The sequence below is a fragment of the Palaemon carinicauda genome, chromosome 9 (assembly GCF_036898095.1).
Source record: "Palaemon carinicauda isolate YSFRI2023 chromosome 9, ASM3689809v2, whole genome shotgun sequence".
Lineage (NCBI taxonomy): Eukaryota > Metazoa > Arthropoda > Malacostraca > Decapoda > Palaemonidae > Palaemon > Palaemon carinicauda.
This window is the reverse complement of record NC_090733.1, coordinates 142,369,871-142,389,040: the sequence shown is the minus strand read 5'-3', so window position 1 is coordinate 142,389,040 and position 19,170 is coordinate 142,369,871. Positions and strand designations below refer to the sequence as shown.

Genomic DNA, 19,170 nt, shown 5'->3' with positions numbered 1-19,170 from the left:
ATATATCTGTCGTACAAAGAATACATCAAAATTTTCTTTCAATTTTAATAGCTTTTATAGCTGATTACATCATTACCAGCTATTATTCCTTTGATTATTGAAACTATTTGTAGGAAGTAGGTTGGCCAGGGCACCAGACACCCATTGAAATACTACCACTAGTATAGAGTGTTATTGGGTCTTTTGACTGGCCAGACTGTACTACATTGGATTCCTCTCTTTGGTTAGGGCTCATTTTTTCTTTGCTTACACATTCACCGAATACTCTGGCTTATTCTTACCACATTATCCTATGTCCTCATACACCTGACAACACCAAGGTTACCAAACAATTCTTTGCTCAAGGGGTTAACTACTGCATTGTAATTGTTCAGTGGCTAATTTCCTCTTGGTAAGGGTAGAAGACAGACTTAAGCTATGGTAAGCAGCTCTTCTAGCACACTCAAAAATCAAACCATTGTTCTCTAGTCTTGGGTAGTTCCATAGCTTCTGTACCATGGTCTTCCATTGTCTTGAATTAGAGTTTTCTTGGTTGAGCTTGGAGATACATTAGGGCATGCTGTTCTATCTTATTTTTCTTCCTCTTGTTTATTTTTTAGTTTTTTAAAGTATACAGTATATATAAAGAATCTAATTCAGTGTTGTTACTGTTCTTGAAATATTTTATTTTGATTGTTTATTCTTCTCTTGTAGTTTATTTATTTCCTTGTTTCCTTTCCTCACTGGGCCATTTTTCCTTGTAGGAGCCCTTGGGTTTATAGCATCTTGCTTTTCTAACTATGGTTATAGCCTATCTTGTAATAATGATGATAATGATATTTCCTTTTCCTTGTAGTGAAACCTCTAGATACGAAAGTTTCTGTGTATGAAAAATAATTTTACAAAACGACACACGAAGACTTTTTCCTCGTATTACGTAAAACAATTCCTTGGATTTATATTTTTCTAATCTGTGGGTGGTTATTCATGCGATTTGTAAAGTCCCAAGTGTTAAGTCTCTTATATAACTAATAAAGGCTGCATAATGCTTGGGAAGCTGTGGTTATGACTGGCACTTTCTTTTCTTCTTCCACCCTCCCTCCTGGGCAGCATCAGTTACATCTGTTTGTCTTTTAACAAGCATCCTTTTTGAGTAGATAAATGTCTTCGACAGTCTCTCCCTTTCCTTAAGGGAGAGACGTTTTCACTTTAGTTATAGTAGAAGTCTTCTCTCTCAAACTAATTCAGTTCTGGCCTAAGCTCTAGCAGTATCATCATCCCATATGTATGATAGTTTGGAAATTGTAACTAAGATCTTTTCTTCTTTCCAATTGGTCCACAAAATATTTATACTTCTGTGTTTAGAGGGACTACCTACCATAAATGATTGAATCTACTCCATAAAGGAAGGTTTATATTATATAATAATCCACCCGAAGGGTGGGTAGTGCAGTAAGTGTTCCTCATGTGATGTACTGTAAGCATTATTTAATGGTCTTTCTAGTCTTCCTTTGGCACTTAGCTGCATTTGTTTTATAGCTTCTATTTTACCTCTGTTGCTTCCTTTCTTCCTTTTGCTGTCTATTCTCTGTAAAAGCAGGAGTTTCACACAGTTTAACTAGTGCACTAAATGACCTCACATAACCTAGTTCTGGGCTATTTAGCCCAAATTCATAGATTATAAAACAAGATTCTATCTCAGCTTCAGTATTGCTCCTTAGCTGAGAACCAAATGGAAATATGAATAACTCACGATATGTGGGTGGGTGATATTGCACTACTCTTGTACCTACCAAGATTTAACTACTTCACAATGTTACCAAGCGTCAACGACATTTTTTACCTCAAGCTAATGAATACTCCTATGCAAAGGACTCAGGTTTGTATAGCTATAAAAAATACAAATGATAGTCTCTTAATAATCTGCTATACATAGAGCACTGTGCTTGTAAAAATACAGTATATATTTGATAAGTGGAATCCCAATAAATCATGACTCTGACTAGTAAACAATCTTTTATTGCAGAATTCTCTCTATTAGTCCCTAGAATTGTCTTGGGCTTTAGTCTAATTCATTGTTGTATGACATATGTCCCTGTGATACTGTGACTTCGGACACTATTTTTTTTGTACAGTATTACCATATGAACGTTAATCAACATCGTCGTTAATAAACTAAAGTTACCTTATTGGCTGATATCTAATGGAAGCACCCCCATTTCAGCAGAGCATCTTCAGTAAAATAGTTTTTAGTGTATTCAAGAGAGCTAAAACTTTAGGTTACAATTTTACAATTTACATATAGTAATAATTAACATAAGCTTTTAATGTACAGGAAAAGATGGTGGGCTATAAAATTTACACATTTCCTGGTAATTTTGCTCCATATTGAATTGGTTATAACCACCTTTAGTCTGTTGTATTTGATTACCTAACTTGTACATGTACTCTTTGTAGCAAGGTGATCTATTCAAAATTGATTTTGTGTGTGCATGTGATTTAATGTTATTCCAATTATGAAAAGGATAGATGTTTCACATTATTTCAGTTATGCTGTGTGAACAGTTATTAGTTCCAGGTCTTTTTTATTTTCAGGTGAGAGACTTTGTTCTTCTGAAAAATGATACAAAGCTTGTGGCAGGCAGTCTAGATGCAGAATTGCGCGTTTGGTCTCTCCGTTTTTCAGATCTTGATAAGAAATTAGGTAAGAGGAATCAATGTGAGGAAAATACCTTACTTTGGCTTTAGTTTTCTTTAGCATGTCTTATGTTATTATTTGTATCTTTCAATTTTAGTACATCTATCCATTTTTCAAGAAAACGTAGAGGCCTATGTGCAGTGTTTTAATTTGTATTTTTCAATATTAAACTTACCCGATAATCATGTAGCTGTCAACTCTGTTGCCCGACAGAATTCTATGGAGGGATACGCCAGCTATCACAATACTAGAAGGGGGTGTACTTACCAGCGCCACCTGTGGCCAGGTACTCAAGTACTTCTTGTTGACACCTCCTCAATTATTCCTCTGTCGTGCTTCTGACAAGACGTTCTGGGATACGCTTATGTTCTTGGAGTATTTTCACGACTTTGGTGAAGTATTTCTCTTTGATTTCGGCTGTCGCTTTACTGGAAACTTCTATTTTAGCTTAGTTAGCTTTTGGAATTAATTTGATTAATTTTGGTGACGAAGAGAGTATGAACTCTCGTTCACCTTTCAATGGCCGACCCTTCCCTTAGACGGAAGTGTTGGTGTCTAAGAGAGTATAGACTCTCTTTCTTAATTTTGCTTAACAAAAGTTATAGATTTATTTTATATCTCTCCGCCTCTTATAGGCCTCTTCGATTAACTTCCTTTTATTATAAACTTATTAAAATTAATTTTTATATTTGTTTATATTCGACCTTCCTAATAGTAGGCGGTCTTTTCTTGGTACCGAAGTTAATTATCGTGAGCCCGTCATTTCGGTTTTACCTGTTAACATATTATGCTATTTTAAGGTCTTGAAAGAATTTCTTTGATAGTCTCGTACTTTTTCAAAGTTGAACTAACGTTTTGTTTGTCTCGGCAGTTGTTGACGTTCAGAACGTTTCAACTTGCACTCTATCGTTACGATAGAGAAAGAATGTTCACGGTTTCACATTGCAGTAAGAGTAACCGTGTCTAGCGTTTTGTTCATTCTTTCTTAACTTAATGGTTTTGATCCTAATAAGGAACTTTTCTTTTTGGGAAATATTTCAGTTTTTTCCTTTAACAATAATATGTTTTAACGATATATATGATTGGGCTCTTCTCTCAGGTTCTAAGTCAAGAGAGAGAGAGAGAGAGAGAGATAGAGACGGAGGGAGAAAGAGGATAAACGTTTCCCTCAAGCCTGCCAGGCGTACGAGTAACGTCGTTATCGTTTTGCTCTTATCCCTAGTCTCTTTAGGGGAAGAAACTAAACGTTTCTAGAGTGATCTAGTGTTTAGTCTCTTTCCAGCCACTGAATTTTCTTTCATTAGATTTTTCTGTTACATTGTAATTCTGTTTTCGCAATTACTAACTTTTGAGAAGGATAGAATTGCGTGTTTCAGGTACAAACCACTTAAAGTTTCGAGTTCAGTGAAATAAGTGCAAACAGAAATCAAAGTGATAAGTGATTAGCGCAAAGTATGTCAGTGTTATGCGTGAGGGTACTTTTGTGCGCGCCAGTCGTCCTCCCAGTCCGGGACCTCTTGCAAGCTCCCAAGCCCAGGGGAGAAGCAATGTCGAAGGGCAAAGGGTTCGGCAGGCCTTGATCGGCGCACAGAAGTATCCTCGGTGGTTGTGGGCGTGTCTTACCGAGACCGTCACTCCCACCCGCAGACGATTGAGCCCTTATTTTGCTCGTCTGCAGAAGAGATTTAGAGGAGAAAATAAAGGCAGAGTAACGCTGGTCTCAGGTCTCAAGACCTCTTAAACGTAAAGTCCAGACCTATGCCAGACGTACGAAGTAAAGTTCAACAACCCGGATGCAGTCATTGGGTTAGCTCTGACTCTCCTCAGTCATCAGTTTGTCGGGCTGAGAGTGCGCCTACACTCCCCCCGCCTATGCTCGCTCCGCCTGATCACAGTACCACCTGCCAGGCGTACGATGTTGTGGACTCTACTACAGTCCATGCAAGCACAGCTTTCGGACCTGATGCGTGAGTGTCGTGCTGAGAGTGTTGCACCTCCTCCTCCTCCTGCACCGGTGGTGCACCAACCGCCTGCACCCGTTCAGCCTGTGCTGCACCCGCCTGCACCGGTGGTGCACCAACCGGCTGCACCCGTTCAGCCTGTGCTGCACCCGCCTGCACTCGCTGCACCCAGTCGCAGCACCATCTGCCAGGCGTACGATGTTGTGGACTCTACTACAGTCCATGCAAGCACAGCTTTCGGACCTGTTGCGTGAGTGTCGGGCTGAGAGTGTTGCACCTCCACCTGCACCCTTTCAGCCTGTGCTCAACCCGCCTGCACTCGCTGCACCCAGTCGCAGCACCATCTGCCAGGCGTACGATGTTGTGGACTCTACTACAGTCCATGCAAGCACAGCTTTCGGACCTGTTGCGTGAGTGTCGGGCTGAGAGTGTTGCACCTCCACCTGCACCCGTTCAGCCTGTGCTCAACCCGCCTGCACTCGCTGCACCCAGTCGCAGCACCATCTGCCAGGCGTACGATGTTGAACCTCTTTCTGTGTTCGCTGTTCCCAGTGTTGTTCAGCCTCAGCCTTCTTTAAGGCAACCTTCGGTTTGGGATCAGGAGGATTACTCCACTCTTCCTCCTCCTCCCCTGGCTGCTCCACCGGTGGTGCAACTCTCGGTGGAGGTACAACCTCTTCCACCTGTGAGTCAGTCTCCTCAGCTGCTGCACCGAGCTCAACCCGTGCACCCTGATCCTGCGCCTCAGACACCTCTGCTTGCGGGAACTTTACCTTGTTCTGCGCAACCTCGGTCTCTTCACGCTCCACTCATACCACAGGAACAGGAACTTTCTGCACCTTCCACTGTTGTTGTTCCAGCTCGTTCTGACTCTGCTGTTCAGCATACCTTACCTCCATTTTCAAACCATGGCAAAAATATGAATCATGAGTTATGAATGTAAGGTAAACATTATGTTGATTTTTAAACCCCATGCAAGCATGCATAAAGCACTCTAGCACTGGTCATGGAATTTCTGAGAAATGTTAAACGCCATGCACACGCTCTGCTTTCCTTACAGCAGGCTCTGCTTACAGCAGGCTCTGCTTACTACATGCTCAGCATTCAGCATGCTCTGCATTCAGCATGCTCTGCATACAACATGCTCTGCATACAGCATGCTCTGCATTCAGCATGCTCTGCATACAACATGCTCTACATACAGCATGCTCTGCATACAGCATACTCTGCATTCATCATGCTCTGCATACCTTACCGCATGCTTCTCAACATATCTTGGGTTGTTGCCAACTCACTAGACTGTCAAGCAGTTTCATAACGTTGCCTTCTAGTCTGCTGCTTTTGCACCAGTGAACCCTCACTCAGAGAACTTAGCTTTTCTAGGATAAGGTCCCTGTAGATGAGAAAGTTCTTTTCTCCCTCCTTCTGATATTCCCTTGAGGACTCTGTCATTTGGAGGGAGCCTTTAGCTGCATAACCTCTTATGGACTTTTATTTAAGCATAACATGCTTACAGGGAAGGTAATGGTTCCACTTCAGCCGCTAATCCCGTCTGTTACCACACCTGCTCCCATAGACCTTGAGCTGTGTTGCATGACATGCAGTCCAAGCTTAGTCCTTGTTAGAGGATTTTTTGTTTACGGAGTCAATGTGTCACGGGGAAGACGTTCAACAACCAACAGAAGGGACTTGTTGTGACGCAGTGCGGCAACCTCAGCAACCCGTTAAGGAGTTGTCTGTACGACCCAGATAGTCTAGACAGATTCGGGTTGTCACTGTACTTCCTCGCTTGCCCATGATTGACAGTTTACAGACTGTGCAGCAGTATCATGATCTTGTGTCCGGCTCCGTCAGACGACTGGCTTTTAAGAGCTCCCACAAGTCGTCGCTGTCTGGAGATTTTCAAATGGACTATGGATCTGACCAAGGAACTGGGCCTCCTGGTCAATTTTGAGGAGTCTCAGCTCGTTCCATCCCAGACCATTGTTTCCTTGGGTATGGATCTTCAGAGTCGAGCTTTTCGGACTTGTCCGTCGGCCCCAAGGATCTTCCAAGCCCTAGAATGCATCCAGAGCATGCTGAGAAGGAACCGATGCTTAGTCAGGCAGGGGATGAGTCTAACAGGGACACTTTCATCGCTGGCCCTGTTCATCGAGTTAGGGAGACTCCACCTCCGCCCCCTTCAGTATCATCTAGCTGCTCACTGGATAAAGGACATGACGCTAGAGACGGGCTCAGTTCCTGTTTCCGAAGAGATGAGGTCTACTCTAACGTGGTGGAAGAACAGCATTCTTCTCAAGGAAGGTCTACCTTTGGCTGTTCAGACCCCCGACCACCGTCTCTTCTCGGACGCATCGGACACGGGCTGGGGTGCGACACTGGACGGACAGGAATGCTCGGGAACATGGAATCAGGAGCAAAGGACACTTCACATCTATTGCAAGGAGTTGTTGGCGGTTCATCTGGCCTTGATAAACTTCAAGTCCCTCCAGCTTAACAAGGTGGTGGAGGTGAACTCCGACTACACCACAGCCTTGGCTTACATCTCCAAGCAGAGAGGGACTCATTCGAGGAAGTTGTTCAAGATCGCAAGGGACCTCCTCATTTGGTCAAAGATCGAAAGCTCACGCTGGTAACGAGGCTCATTCAGGGCGATATGAATGTCATGGCAGATCGCCTCAGCCGTAAGGGTCAGGTCTTCCCCACAGAGTGGACCCTTCACAAGAATGTTTGCAGCAGACTTTGGGCCCTGTGGGGTCAGCCAACCATAGTTCTATTCGCTACCTCGATGACCAAGAAGCTCCTCTTGTATTGTTCTCCGATTCCAGACCCAGCAGCAGTTCGCGTGGATGCCTTTCTGCTGGATTGGTCCCATCTCAACCTGTATGCATTCCCTCCGTTCAAGATTGTCAACAGGGTACTTCAGAAGTTCGCCTCTCACAAAGGGACACGGTTGACGTTGGTTGCTCCCCTCTGACCCGCGAGAGAAGGGTTCACCGAGGTACTGCAATGGCTGGTCGACGTTCCCAGGACTCTTCCTCCTAGAGTGGACCTTCTGCGTCAACCTCACGTAAAGAAGGTACACCCAAACCTCCACGCTCTTCGTCTGACTGCCTTCAGACTATCGAAAGTCTCTCAAGAACTAGAGGCTTTTCGAAGGAGGCAGCCAGAACGATTGCCAGAGCAAGGACGACATCCACTCTCAGAGTCTATCAGTCTTAATGGGAAGTCTTCCGAAGCTGGTGCAAGGCCAATGCAGTTTTCCTCAACCAGTACCACTGTAACCCAGATTGCTGACTTCCTGTTACATCTAAGGAACGTAAAATCCCTATCAGCTCCTACGATCAAGGGTTACAGAAGTATGTTGGCAGCGGTTTTCCGCCACAGAGGCTTGGATCTTTCCTCCAACAAAGATCTACAGGACCTCCTTAGGTCTTTTGAGACCTCAAAGGAACGTCGGTTGTCCACTCCAGGCTGGAATCTAGACGTGGTCCTAAGGTTCCTAATGTCATCAGGATTTGAACCGTTCCAATCAGCCTCTTTTAAGGACCTCACATTAGAAACTCTTTTCCTCGTGTGCTTAGCAACAGGTAAAAGAGTAAGTGAGATCCACGCCTTCAGCAGGAACATAGGTTTCACATCTGAAACGGCTACATGTTCCTTGCGGCTCGGTTTTTTTGGCTAAAACGAGCTTCCTTCCCGTCCTTGCCCTAAGTCGTTCGAGATCCCAAGCCTGTCCAACATGGTGGGGAACGAACTAGAGAGAGTACTTTGCCCTGTTAGAGCTCTTAAGTACTATCTAAGAAGGTCAAAACCATTACGAGGACAATCAGAAGCCTTATGGTGTGCTATCAAGAAGCCTTCTCTACCAATGTCTAAGAACTCAGTTTCTTACTACATCAGGCTTCTGATTAGAGAAGCAAATTCTCATCTGAAGGAAGAAGACCTTGCTTTGCTGAAGGTAAGGACACATGAAGTGAGAGCTGTGGCTACTTCAGTGGCCTTCAAACAGAACCGTTCTCTGCAGAGTGTTATGGATGCAACTTATTGGAGAAGCAAGTCAGTGTTCGCATCATTCTATCTCAAAGATGTCCAGTCTCTTTACGAGTACTGCTACACCCTGGGTCCATTCGTAGCAACGAATGCAGTAGTAGGCGAGGGCTCAGCCACTACATTCCCATAATTCCATAACTTTTTAACCTTTCTCTTGAATACTTTTTATGGGTTGTTCGGTCGGCTAAGAAGCCTTCCACATCCTTGTTGATTTGGCGGGTGGTCAATTCTTTCTTGAGAAGCGCCGAGGTTAAAGGTTGTGATGAGGTCCTTTAGTATGGGTTGCAGCCCTGTATACTTTAGCACCTTTGGGTTGATTCAGCCTCCAAGAGGAACGCTGCGCTCAGTAAGGAAGACGAACTTAAAAAAGAGACAGAGTAACGGTTCAATTCGACTTCCTTACCAGGTACTTATTATTTCATTGTTATTTGAGATAACTGTTATATGAAATATGGGATACTTAGCTATCCTTTAATCTTGTACACTGGTTTTCACCCACCCCCCTGGGTGTGAATCAGCTACATGATTATCGGGTAAGTTTAATATTGAAAAATGTTATTTTCATTAGTAAAATAAATTTTTGAATATACTTACCCGATAATCATGATTTAATTGACCCTCCCTTCCTCCCCATAGAGAACCAGTGGGACCGAGGAATAATTGAGGAGGTGTCAACAAGAAGTACTTGAGTACCTGGCCACAGGTGGCGCTGGTAAGTACACCCCCTTCTAGTATTGTGATAGCTGGCGTATCCCTCCATAGAATTCTGTCGGGCAACAGAGTTGACAGCTACATGATTATCGGGTAAGTATATTCAAAAATTTATTTTACTAATGAAAATAACATGTTTTGAACAAGTTATTATTTATTATCAGTGATACAAGTATCATTTTGTGATGAGGAAATGATACTAAAATGTCAGCCAAGAGGTGGTGTTTGATTAAGGACAAATTCACTCAACAATGAGGCTGTAGAAATTTAACTATGTTAAGTGAGGAGTACTTGTGCTGTATGTATAATTTCCAAGTTTTTGTATTTAGTACTTAAGAAATTTTTTTTTTTTTCGATATTTCAGGTGATGCAGTTGCGAAAATTAAGTTAGAGCAGGAAGATGAATCTTATGAACCACCAGACAAGTTACCTCATCTTGATGCAGAAGGGGGAGCCACAATGCCAACAGTTGATGAGGAAAACGAAATAAAGGATGATGCGGTATGGTGATGTGCTTTCGATTATTGATCAAGTTTTCAGGATATGTTTCGAACGTTGAAAAATCCATTATTTAGCGTGTAGATGTGTATTTTAAATTAGATTGTCTCTGTGGCATTGGCCATCATATTTTGTCAGTCCCTTGTTTTTTTACTTTTAAAGAAAATTTGTAAACCAGTGGTGGATATCCTTGATATGAACATCAGAAAATATTTTAAATAGAAGTTTTCCCTTTCTTGCATCTTTAGAAAGTGAAATAGCATATTAACAATGAGTGAATCAAATTTCCATGCCAGTGGCCAGACATACAGTGGGACCTCTACACACGAACGTATCTACATCCGAATTTTCCAACATCCGAAGTAAATTTCGAGCAAATTTTTGACTCTACACCCGAATTTTATTTCGACACACGAAGTAAACATTACGCCATTGAGCGTCGAGTGCTCAGTTCTCTATTCTTGTGTGTATCGTGTGGTTGTCCTCTGTTTGGTCTGTTATTAACAATGCTTATTTTCTTCCTTTTCTCACATTTCCTTTTTTATTTTACCTATAATCATGGCGCCTAAGAAGCTAAGTTTCAGTACAGGAAGAAGGCAATTCTTTCATTAGAATTGAAGCAAGAAGTTATAGAAAAACATGAGAGCAGTGTGCATGTGAGTGATACTGTATGGCTAAACAATATGGCCGGAATAGGCCTATGATCTCGAGGATCATCAAGCTGAAGGCAGCCATTAAAGCAAATAACCATCGAAGGAGATCACCATTATTACAAGACATCTTAGCAATACCCTGGAAGAGATAGAACGCCTTTTGTTGATAGGGATAAAGGACAAAGAGATTGTTGGCAACGATCATTTGTGAGAAGGGCCAGCGTGATGAACAGAAAGAAAGAAAAAAGTGAAGCAAAGAAAACCATGATAGCATTAACAAGCTCTTTTAAATAAGACTTCTCTCTTTTTCTGTTTCTCTCTAAACATAGCATTAACATGTTCTTTAAATAAAATCTCTCTCTCTCTCTCTCTCTCTCTCTCTCTCTCTCTCTCTCTCTCTCTCTTCTTCGCTGTTATAGTGTTAGATACGTTTATTATTTTTTTCCGAGAGAGAGAGAGAGAGAGAGAGAGAGAGAGAGAGAGAGAGAGAGAGAGAGAGAGAGAGAGAGAGAGATTAAATAAAAATGTGTTTAGAGTACATATGATTTTTAACAGCGTCAACGAGTTGAAAAACAATTAAATGTAACTAAGAAAGTAATAACAGCTAATCTGAATTCCTTTATTAACTAAAACAAATATTGATACAAACACACTCGTGTGCGTATGCACAAACACACACAGGTGCAAAAATTGCTACGCAGTAAGAGAGACGGTCGGGGAGGAGGTAGAGATGATGACTGCGATAACATACCGTAACTCGTCACTGAAAGTGATGAAAATAAAAAATCAAAAGAAAAAAAATTAAAAAAATATGAAATATAAAAATTAACAAAAAAAATAAATAAGCTAAGTTAGATTAAAATTTCCGTAGTGTAAGTTACGGTATGTTATCGCAGTCACCATCTCTACCTCCTCGCCGATCGTGTCTCCTCATGCGTGTGTGTGTGTGTTTGCGCATACGCACACGTGTGTGTTTGTATCAATATTTGTTTTAGTTAATAAAGGAATTCAGATTCGCTGATATTGTTTTTTTAGTTACATTTAACTGTCTTTCAACTCGTTAACGCTGTTAAAAATCATATGTAGGCTACACGACACATTTTTGTTTAATCTCTCTCTCTCTCTCTCTCTCTCTCTCTCTCTCTCTCTCAGAAAAAATTAATAGACGTCTCTAACACTAACAGTGAAGAAGAACAAGAGAGAGAGAGAGAGAGAGAGAGAGAGAGAGAGAGAGAGAGAGAGAGTATTTATTTAAAGAACATGTTAACACCATGTCTACCTTCTCGCCGATCGTCCGTCTCTTCCTGGCATAGCAAATCCTACACCTGCGTTGGCCTGTCTCTAAGGTAAAGTGGCAATAAAACACATTTTTTTATTTATTATTTCTTTATAATTATCTTTTTTACATGCTTCTTTCATCTTATGCAGTTATGTTATTGTTATGTGTAATTATGTGTAGCCATTTATTAAGGATTTATTATGGGTTTTTAGGCTGAGGAACGAATTAAATGAATTACCATGTATTCTTATGGGAAAATTCGTTTCTACATCCGAACATTTTCTACATCCGAAGTTGGTTGTGGAACGAATTAAATTCGTATGTAGAGGTACCACTGTATTTGCATGGTGCTCTAATTAGAAATATGTACATGAATCAGAGCATACTCTCATTAAAAAGAGAGTGGTATAGTGTTGTGTTATTCTGCTTAAACTAGAAAATAGGCTGAGAACTCCAGGTCAGGAAGAATGTAAAATTGATTTTGAAAATGGAAATTAGGGAAGTTTGTAGAACCTTGTTGATGGTAAGTCTTAGAAGATGTGGAACATTTCTGTTACCTTACAGACAAGACTGTGAAAAAAAATTTAAAGAGATAGTTAAGAGAGTGGCTACAGCATAGATGAATTGGAGAGATATTGCCTTAATACAAATACTGTAAATAATAGTATCCCATCGGTAGAGAGAACAAAGAGGTATATGGGTACATATAGGTCCTGTACTACTCAGTGATTCAGAAATGTGTTCATTGACAAGAAAAACTTAAGAAATTTTGCTTAGGTTTGACCTTATAATGTTTGCTCTTACTTCATGCTGTTAGCCAAAAAAATAAAAAGTTATAACTGCTGTAGAGCATCCTTACTATTCAAGTTACTGATATACCATTATTTTTTTTTCTCGAAAAGGTAATATTACAACAGAAAAATTTGAATTGCAATACAGCTTGTCTAGATATGATAAATTTTGAGTTACATGGTGGAAATGAACACTACTTATGCTGACATAAATATTAGAAAAGAAAAACTATAAAGGATAGGAATGAGACATTTATAGTAACAGTGTTTTTAATTTTTTCAATTTGATCCTGAAAATCTAAAGTAAATTACGAACGGATATGACCACAAAGTAGAAAAATTTCCTAGTGCAAAAACAGTAATCATTTAAGAAAAAAAATTTTCTGTCATTTTTTGGGACCGTTTGTGGTGAGTTTCAACTAAGGCTCTAATACTAGCATAGGCATATTTTATGTTAAGGCTTAATTCTTTTATTTTTGATGGATAAAAAACATTTTTTTATGTGGGAGATGTCCATCTTTCATCTAAGAGGTCATAATTTTTATAATGCTAGGGATGTCTATCGGTAAACAAAGAATAAGTGTATATGGCTGGAGTACATATTGCGAGTTAGGAATTGGTGGAAAGGTGGGGTTTCCATTAGCTCGAAAACAGGCTGAGATGGTTTTGACATGTAAAGAATATAGTTGAGGAACAGTGGGTTAGAAAAAGCAGTAAATATGGAAGTGGTAAGATAAGGACTTTCAGGAAGCCAAAGGAATACTAGCAAAAGAGGGTGAATAGAGACAGTTCTGATATGGGTTTAGGAAGGCAGAATACAGAACAGAAGAGGGGGAAGGCAGCTCATTTTTTGTCTTAACCTATAAAGGGAAGAACTAACTTAATTAATTGTTTATGATAATGGTATCGAAAGGGAATATAGACAAATAAAATAGCATGAGCTGGGTGAGGTGGAAAGATTATTGGAAAACAGAAAACAATTGTTTTTTTTTATACCTTCCATGTCCTGTAATTTTTGTAAACTAGAGACTTGGTCATTTTAAAAAAAAAAAATTGAAGATATATGACTACAAAATGCTGCAATTAATATCTGAAGTTAAATTAGAAGCTCATGTTACAAATGACGAAGTTGAGAAATGTTGAGTTCAAGTTTTGGAAAATAGAATTAGAACTTAGAAATTGAGAGGGTTTGGATATGAGATAAGGAGAGAGGAATAATTAGTGAAAAATACCAGGTCTGGATGTGATGAATTGAAGATTAGCAGGAAAAAGAAAGGGACATAGAGAATAGACAAGACAGAAACTAAAGATAATTGAGAGATTTTTTGTCAATGTCTTGCACCTTATGATGAAGATTATGTATAATAAGTTTCATTCATTATTTTGATAAAGGCTTGTGAGTGTTAAATTTGTTCTAAAGCTTTTATGATAAATATGTTCTATAAATATCTATGTCAATGGAATATGATAGTGAATTATGTCATTGTTTATATTTTTTTTTTTTTTGCAGAGTATATTAGAAATTGTCAAAATGGGTAGTATTCTTCGTAGTCAAGGAGACAAAGTTTGTGGTTTGCTCACTGACGGTCACGTGGTGGCTTGCTATGGCACTAAATCTTCAGTCGATATGTTTTCTGTCCTGACAGATGAAGAAGTGGAAGTTAAGATAGCCAAGCGCTTGAAAAAGCAACGCAAGAGAGCAAGGTGAGTTTTCAGTGCTTTTACTACCCAATATTCATCCTGTATAACGCTGTATGTAAGAACATTAGTGCAGTATTTTTAGATATTGTTAATCAATTACATAGGATAAACTAGAAAAGCACTCTGAAAGTGCATACCTCCGCCACGGCAGCTTATTTCTTGAAACAAGCTTGCCTTTCCCTGAATCAATTTAGACCATAAGCATTTTTGAAGTCTTTGTGACAACCATGTGCAAACTTTGGGTTGAAATTAGAGTTCATTCGGTCCACCTTTTGCTTGACCGTGACCTTTGACCTAAGACTTTCAGAATTGAATCACTTCCATGTCTCAACATAACAATTATTCCCTGAAAGTTTTGCTACTCTATGAGTAAAATTGTGGCCAGGAAGTTGTTCACAAAGAAACAAACAGGGGCAAAACCATAACCTCCTCCCCATTTCATTGGCAGAGGTAATGAGAATGAATACAGGTTTTTTGTTTTTTATTATGCTTAAACATGATTTCCACATAGAAAACTATTTAATCTTCAATACCTTATCAATGATTGAACTTGAAAAATATTTAGTACTAAGATGTACTATGATTGATCCACAATTCAACTTGAACATTCAGTAATCGGATGTAAGGTATCTTTATGATCGATGGAATTTTATGAAAATTATACAGTATTACAAAAAGCTTAATGATAGGCCCTTGATAATGTAACCAAAAAAAAAGTTTAGAAAAATACTGTTGTATACAGCAAATGAAACAACTTAAACCCTTCATGGTGTGATATAGGTTGTTAGGAAAGGTTCTATTAATATATTTAATAACTGATTTTTTTGCATCCTTAGAGAAACAGGAGAAGAGTTTGAAGAGGATGCCACACCAAAGTTAGTGGATGAAATAAAGACATTGCCACCTATTAGAGCGTGCAATAAACTGCTAGCAGTTGATGCTTTTTTGGACAAGACGGGCATCGTAAAATTAGTTACACTTCATGTTGATAATAGTCTGGCTATTTATCAGAAAAGTTTAGACCCAAAGGATGATGCAAGTGAACAGACAGGTTTTAAAGGAAAATCAGAGCCAGTAAGTCTATTTGAATTTGTTTTTAAATTTTTTGTTCATAATGAACCTGCTTGCTTTCAAGAGACGGGTCTGTCATATCTTAACCCTTTTACCCCCAGGCTATTTGGAAATTTCCAACCCTTAACCCCCAAGGGGTTATTTTTTTCCCAGCACATTTTGCAGTATATTTTTTATTAAATTGCTCTAACAGACTTAATTTTAAATATTTAACTTAGCCGGTGAATATATAATAGCTGCAACTCTGTTGCTCGACAGACACATACATAAAAAACTCGCGAGCGATTGCTATGCAGGTTGCGGGTGTGCCCACCAGCGCCAACTGTCGGCCAGATACCACTCTCGTATGTAAACAAAACCTTCAATTTCTTCTCTGTCGACGTGTCGACAAGACGTACTTTTACTCGTTGTAGAACCTGGAGTTTTCTCAACATATTTGGTGAAGTACTTCATTTTGGTTTGAGCTTTCGCAGTGCAGGTGTTTTATCTTTATCTTAAATCTTGAACTACGTTTTTGGATAGATTTAATTTTTGATGACAAAGAGAGTATGGACTTTCTTTGACTTTTAAATGGCCGACCCTTCCCTTAGACGGAAGTGTGTTTAGGCTTTTAGCAATTATCTTATCACGTTATAAATTAATTATAGATTTTCCTCTATATATTTTATATCTCACCGCCTTTATTAGGCCTCTTCGATTAACTTTCCATTTATAATAAACATAAAAATAAATTTTTAATGATTTGTTTATATGCGACCTTTCCTGAGAGTAGGCGGTCCTAACTTGGAAACCGAAGTTAAACAACGTTGAGCCCTTTCAATCGTAAATAACTTTTAAAGAGCTAATGATTTCAAACTTTTTAAATGAATATTTTTTAATAGATATTTTATGAAAGATTTTCTTTGAATAGTCTTCGTACTGTTTCAAAGATGAACTAACGTTTAGCTTATTTATGCTACGCAGTTTGCGCTCTATCGTTACGATAGAGAGAGAGAGTATCACGGTTTCACTTTGCAGAAAGAGTAAATCGATTCTGACGTTTTGTTCATTCTTCTTTCAAAGCTTAAATGTTTTAAATTCTATTTTAAAGGAGCTTTTTAATTGAAAAACCTTTCAGTTTTTTTCCTTTGGTCAAATAACATGTTTTTTTGACGAAACGTAAGTGGGCTCTTCTCTTAGATGCGAAATCAAGAGAGAGAGAGAGAGAGAGAGATAGAGACGGAGGGAGAGAGAGGAGAGAAAACGTTCCGTTCAAGCGGGTAACGTTGTTCTCGAGTTACTCTCGTCCCTAGTCTCTGTACGGGGAGAAAGGATAAAACGTTTTTAGTTTTTTATTCTCGTCCCCAGGCAATGTACGGTGAGAGATTGAAAACGTAGTTTTGAATGAACTAGTGTTTAGTCTCTTCCCCTGCCACTGAATTTTTTATCTTAAAATTGTTTACTGTTTTTTGCTGGTATTAATGTGCTTGCATTATACGACTGATTTCGCAATTACTACCTTTTGATGAGGGTAGAATTGCGTGCTTCAGGTAGAAATCAGTAGAAGTTTCGATTTCAGTGAAATAAGTGCAAAACAGAAAATCATAGTGATAAAGTGATATTGCTCAAAGTGTTATCAGTGTTGCGACCGAGGGTTCGTCTGTTCGTGCCTGTCGTTCGCCTAGTCCGGGACCTCTTGCAAGCTCCCAAGCCCAGGGGAGAAGTAATGTCGTACGACTTATGGGTTCGAGAGGCCTTGATCAGCGAACAGACGTTCCCTCTATGGTATCGGGTGTATCTTACCAAGATCACCCCTACCATAAGGCGAGAGAGACGATTTTCTCCTCGTCATCCGAAGGCTTTTCGCATAAGAAACCTGAAACAAGGTTTCGAGGCCCTTAAGCGAAAGTCAGTCCTTTCAGGACAGGTCCAGCGTCCTGGTTGTAGCCATTAGGACAGCTCTGACCCTATGCAGTCATCGGAAGACTGCTCGCCGCCTAACAAAAGCGTAACACAGACTCCGTGAGTCTTTTTGTTGGCAAGGTTTTGCGGTCACAGACGTTACCCTCGTCTCTTACCACAACCATTTCCGTTGATCCTAATTGGGTTGTACGGCAAGACATGCAAAATAAGCTTGCCTCCCTTATGGAAGACTATTCTGCCGATAAGTCTGTTGAGCCTAGCCGTTTATCTCCTCGAGATCCTGGCTTTCAGCCACCCTAACGTTCCTTTGTGCTTCCTGTTGACGTTGGCGTAGCTAAGTCACGTCAGTCAGGTTGTTTAGAACCACACTCGATGCGGTCTCGTGTGGATTTTCAGCCACATTTGGACGTTAGGCCACTTGCTGATGCTCCTGTTGACGTTCAGGACGTTCGCTAACAATCGGAGTTGACTTGTTTTGACGCTGAGCGTCAACCTCCGCATTCTAGAGTTGTTTTGACTGCTCAGTCTAGGCGGTCAAAGCAGTCTCGAGTGGACGCTGTGCGTCCTCACGCACCTGTTGTTGTTGACAGTTCACAGACTGTCAAGCAGTTACATGACGTTGCGTCCTGGTCTCTCGCACCTGTTGTTGTTGACAGTTCACAGACTGTCAAGCAGTTACATGACGTTGCGTCCTGGTCCGCTACTAATGCACCAGTGCGTGTGGACTCTGCTTGTAAAGCATTGCCACCACGGTAGGTCTCTCCCTTGCTTGAGACTCTGCTATTATCGGACAAGGTTCCTTTAGATGAGGAAGTTGCTGTTCCCCCTCCTACTGATATTCCCTTGAGGACTCTGTCAGACGGAGAGGAGCCTAAAGCTGCTTAGCCCTCTATGGACTTTAAATAAATCATGCTGATTTTTAAGGATCTTTGTCCGGATCTTTTTGTAACTGCTGCTCCTCGTTCGCCTAAACGTCAGAGCTTACACTAGGCCTAGCTACTTCGAAGCCGTTGTGTTATAAACTAGTGCTCTCTCGCTCTCCTAGAGAGCTTTACGTTTGCTAGGCGACTGGTTTATCACCAGGAGGAGTTTGGGGGATACAGCCTTTGCTTTCCCTTCTTTTAAACTGGCTTATAGAGCGAGAGTCTGATATGACACGAGAGAAGTTCTCGGCTTGGGAGTTCTTGCCTCTGCCCAGATAGACTTCTCAAACCTCATAGACTCTCCCTGGCGCCTGGCCATGAGACGCTCCAAGATTTTACAGGTCAACTTCACAGCTGTTTTCGAGCCTTTGAAGTTTTGCTGTACAATTATGTCATGCATAAACAAGGCTTTCAGGGATGGCTCCAATGATCTGACAGCCACGTTCTCTGCAGGAACAAGTCCCTCAGGGATGGCTCCATGATTTGGCAGCCATGTTCACTGCAGGAGTACGTAAGAGGCAAGTGCGCTCAATGTGTTCATTGTCAAGACAAACTTCACGATGAAGTCTACCAGGCTGTCTTGACAGCATTTATGGAAGGCGACCGGATGGTCTCTCTCGACCTTCAGGAGGCATACTTCCACATTCCTATACACCCGGATTCCCAACCGTTTCTGAGGTTTGTTTACAGGAATGTGGGGTACCAGTTTCGAGCTATCGGGGATCCGAGCCTCCCTGTACTTGGACGAGTGGCTTCTCAGAGCATCGTCCAGCCTTCACTGTCTGCAGGATCTACATTGGACGTTGAGTCTGGCCAGGGAGTTGGGACTTGTGGTCAACCTAAAAGTCCCAACTGATCCCATCCCAGATTATTCTATTTTTGGGGATGGAGATTCGCAGTCAAGCCCTGCTCGAAGTCCAACTAATGCTGAAAAGAAAACGTTTATTCAG

General features: G+C 40.6%; 1 protein-coding gene across 1 annotated transcript in view; it reads left to right on the top strand.

Annotated features, from left to right (window-relative positions):
• LOC137647207 (WD repeat-containing protein 3) overlaps positions 1-19,170 on the top strand; it is a 145,060-nt gene that overhangs the window by 42,206 nt on the left and 83,684 nt on the right. Inside the window, exons 6-9 of the mRNA XM_068380541.1 lie at positions 2,575-2,683; positions 9,767-9,903; positions 14,134-14,327; positions 15,161-15,398. Of these exons, the coding sequence (XP_068236642.1) occupies positions 2,575-2,683; positions 9,767-9,903; positions 14,134-14,327; positions 15,161-15,398 (678 nt within the window). The remainder of the gene's footprint in view (positions 1-2,574; positions 2,684-9,766; positions 9,904-14,133; positions 14,328-15,160; positions 15,399-19,170) is intronic.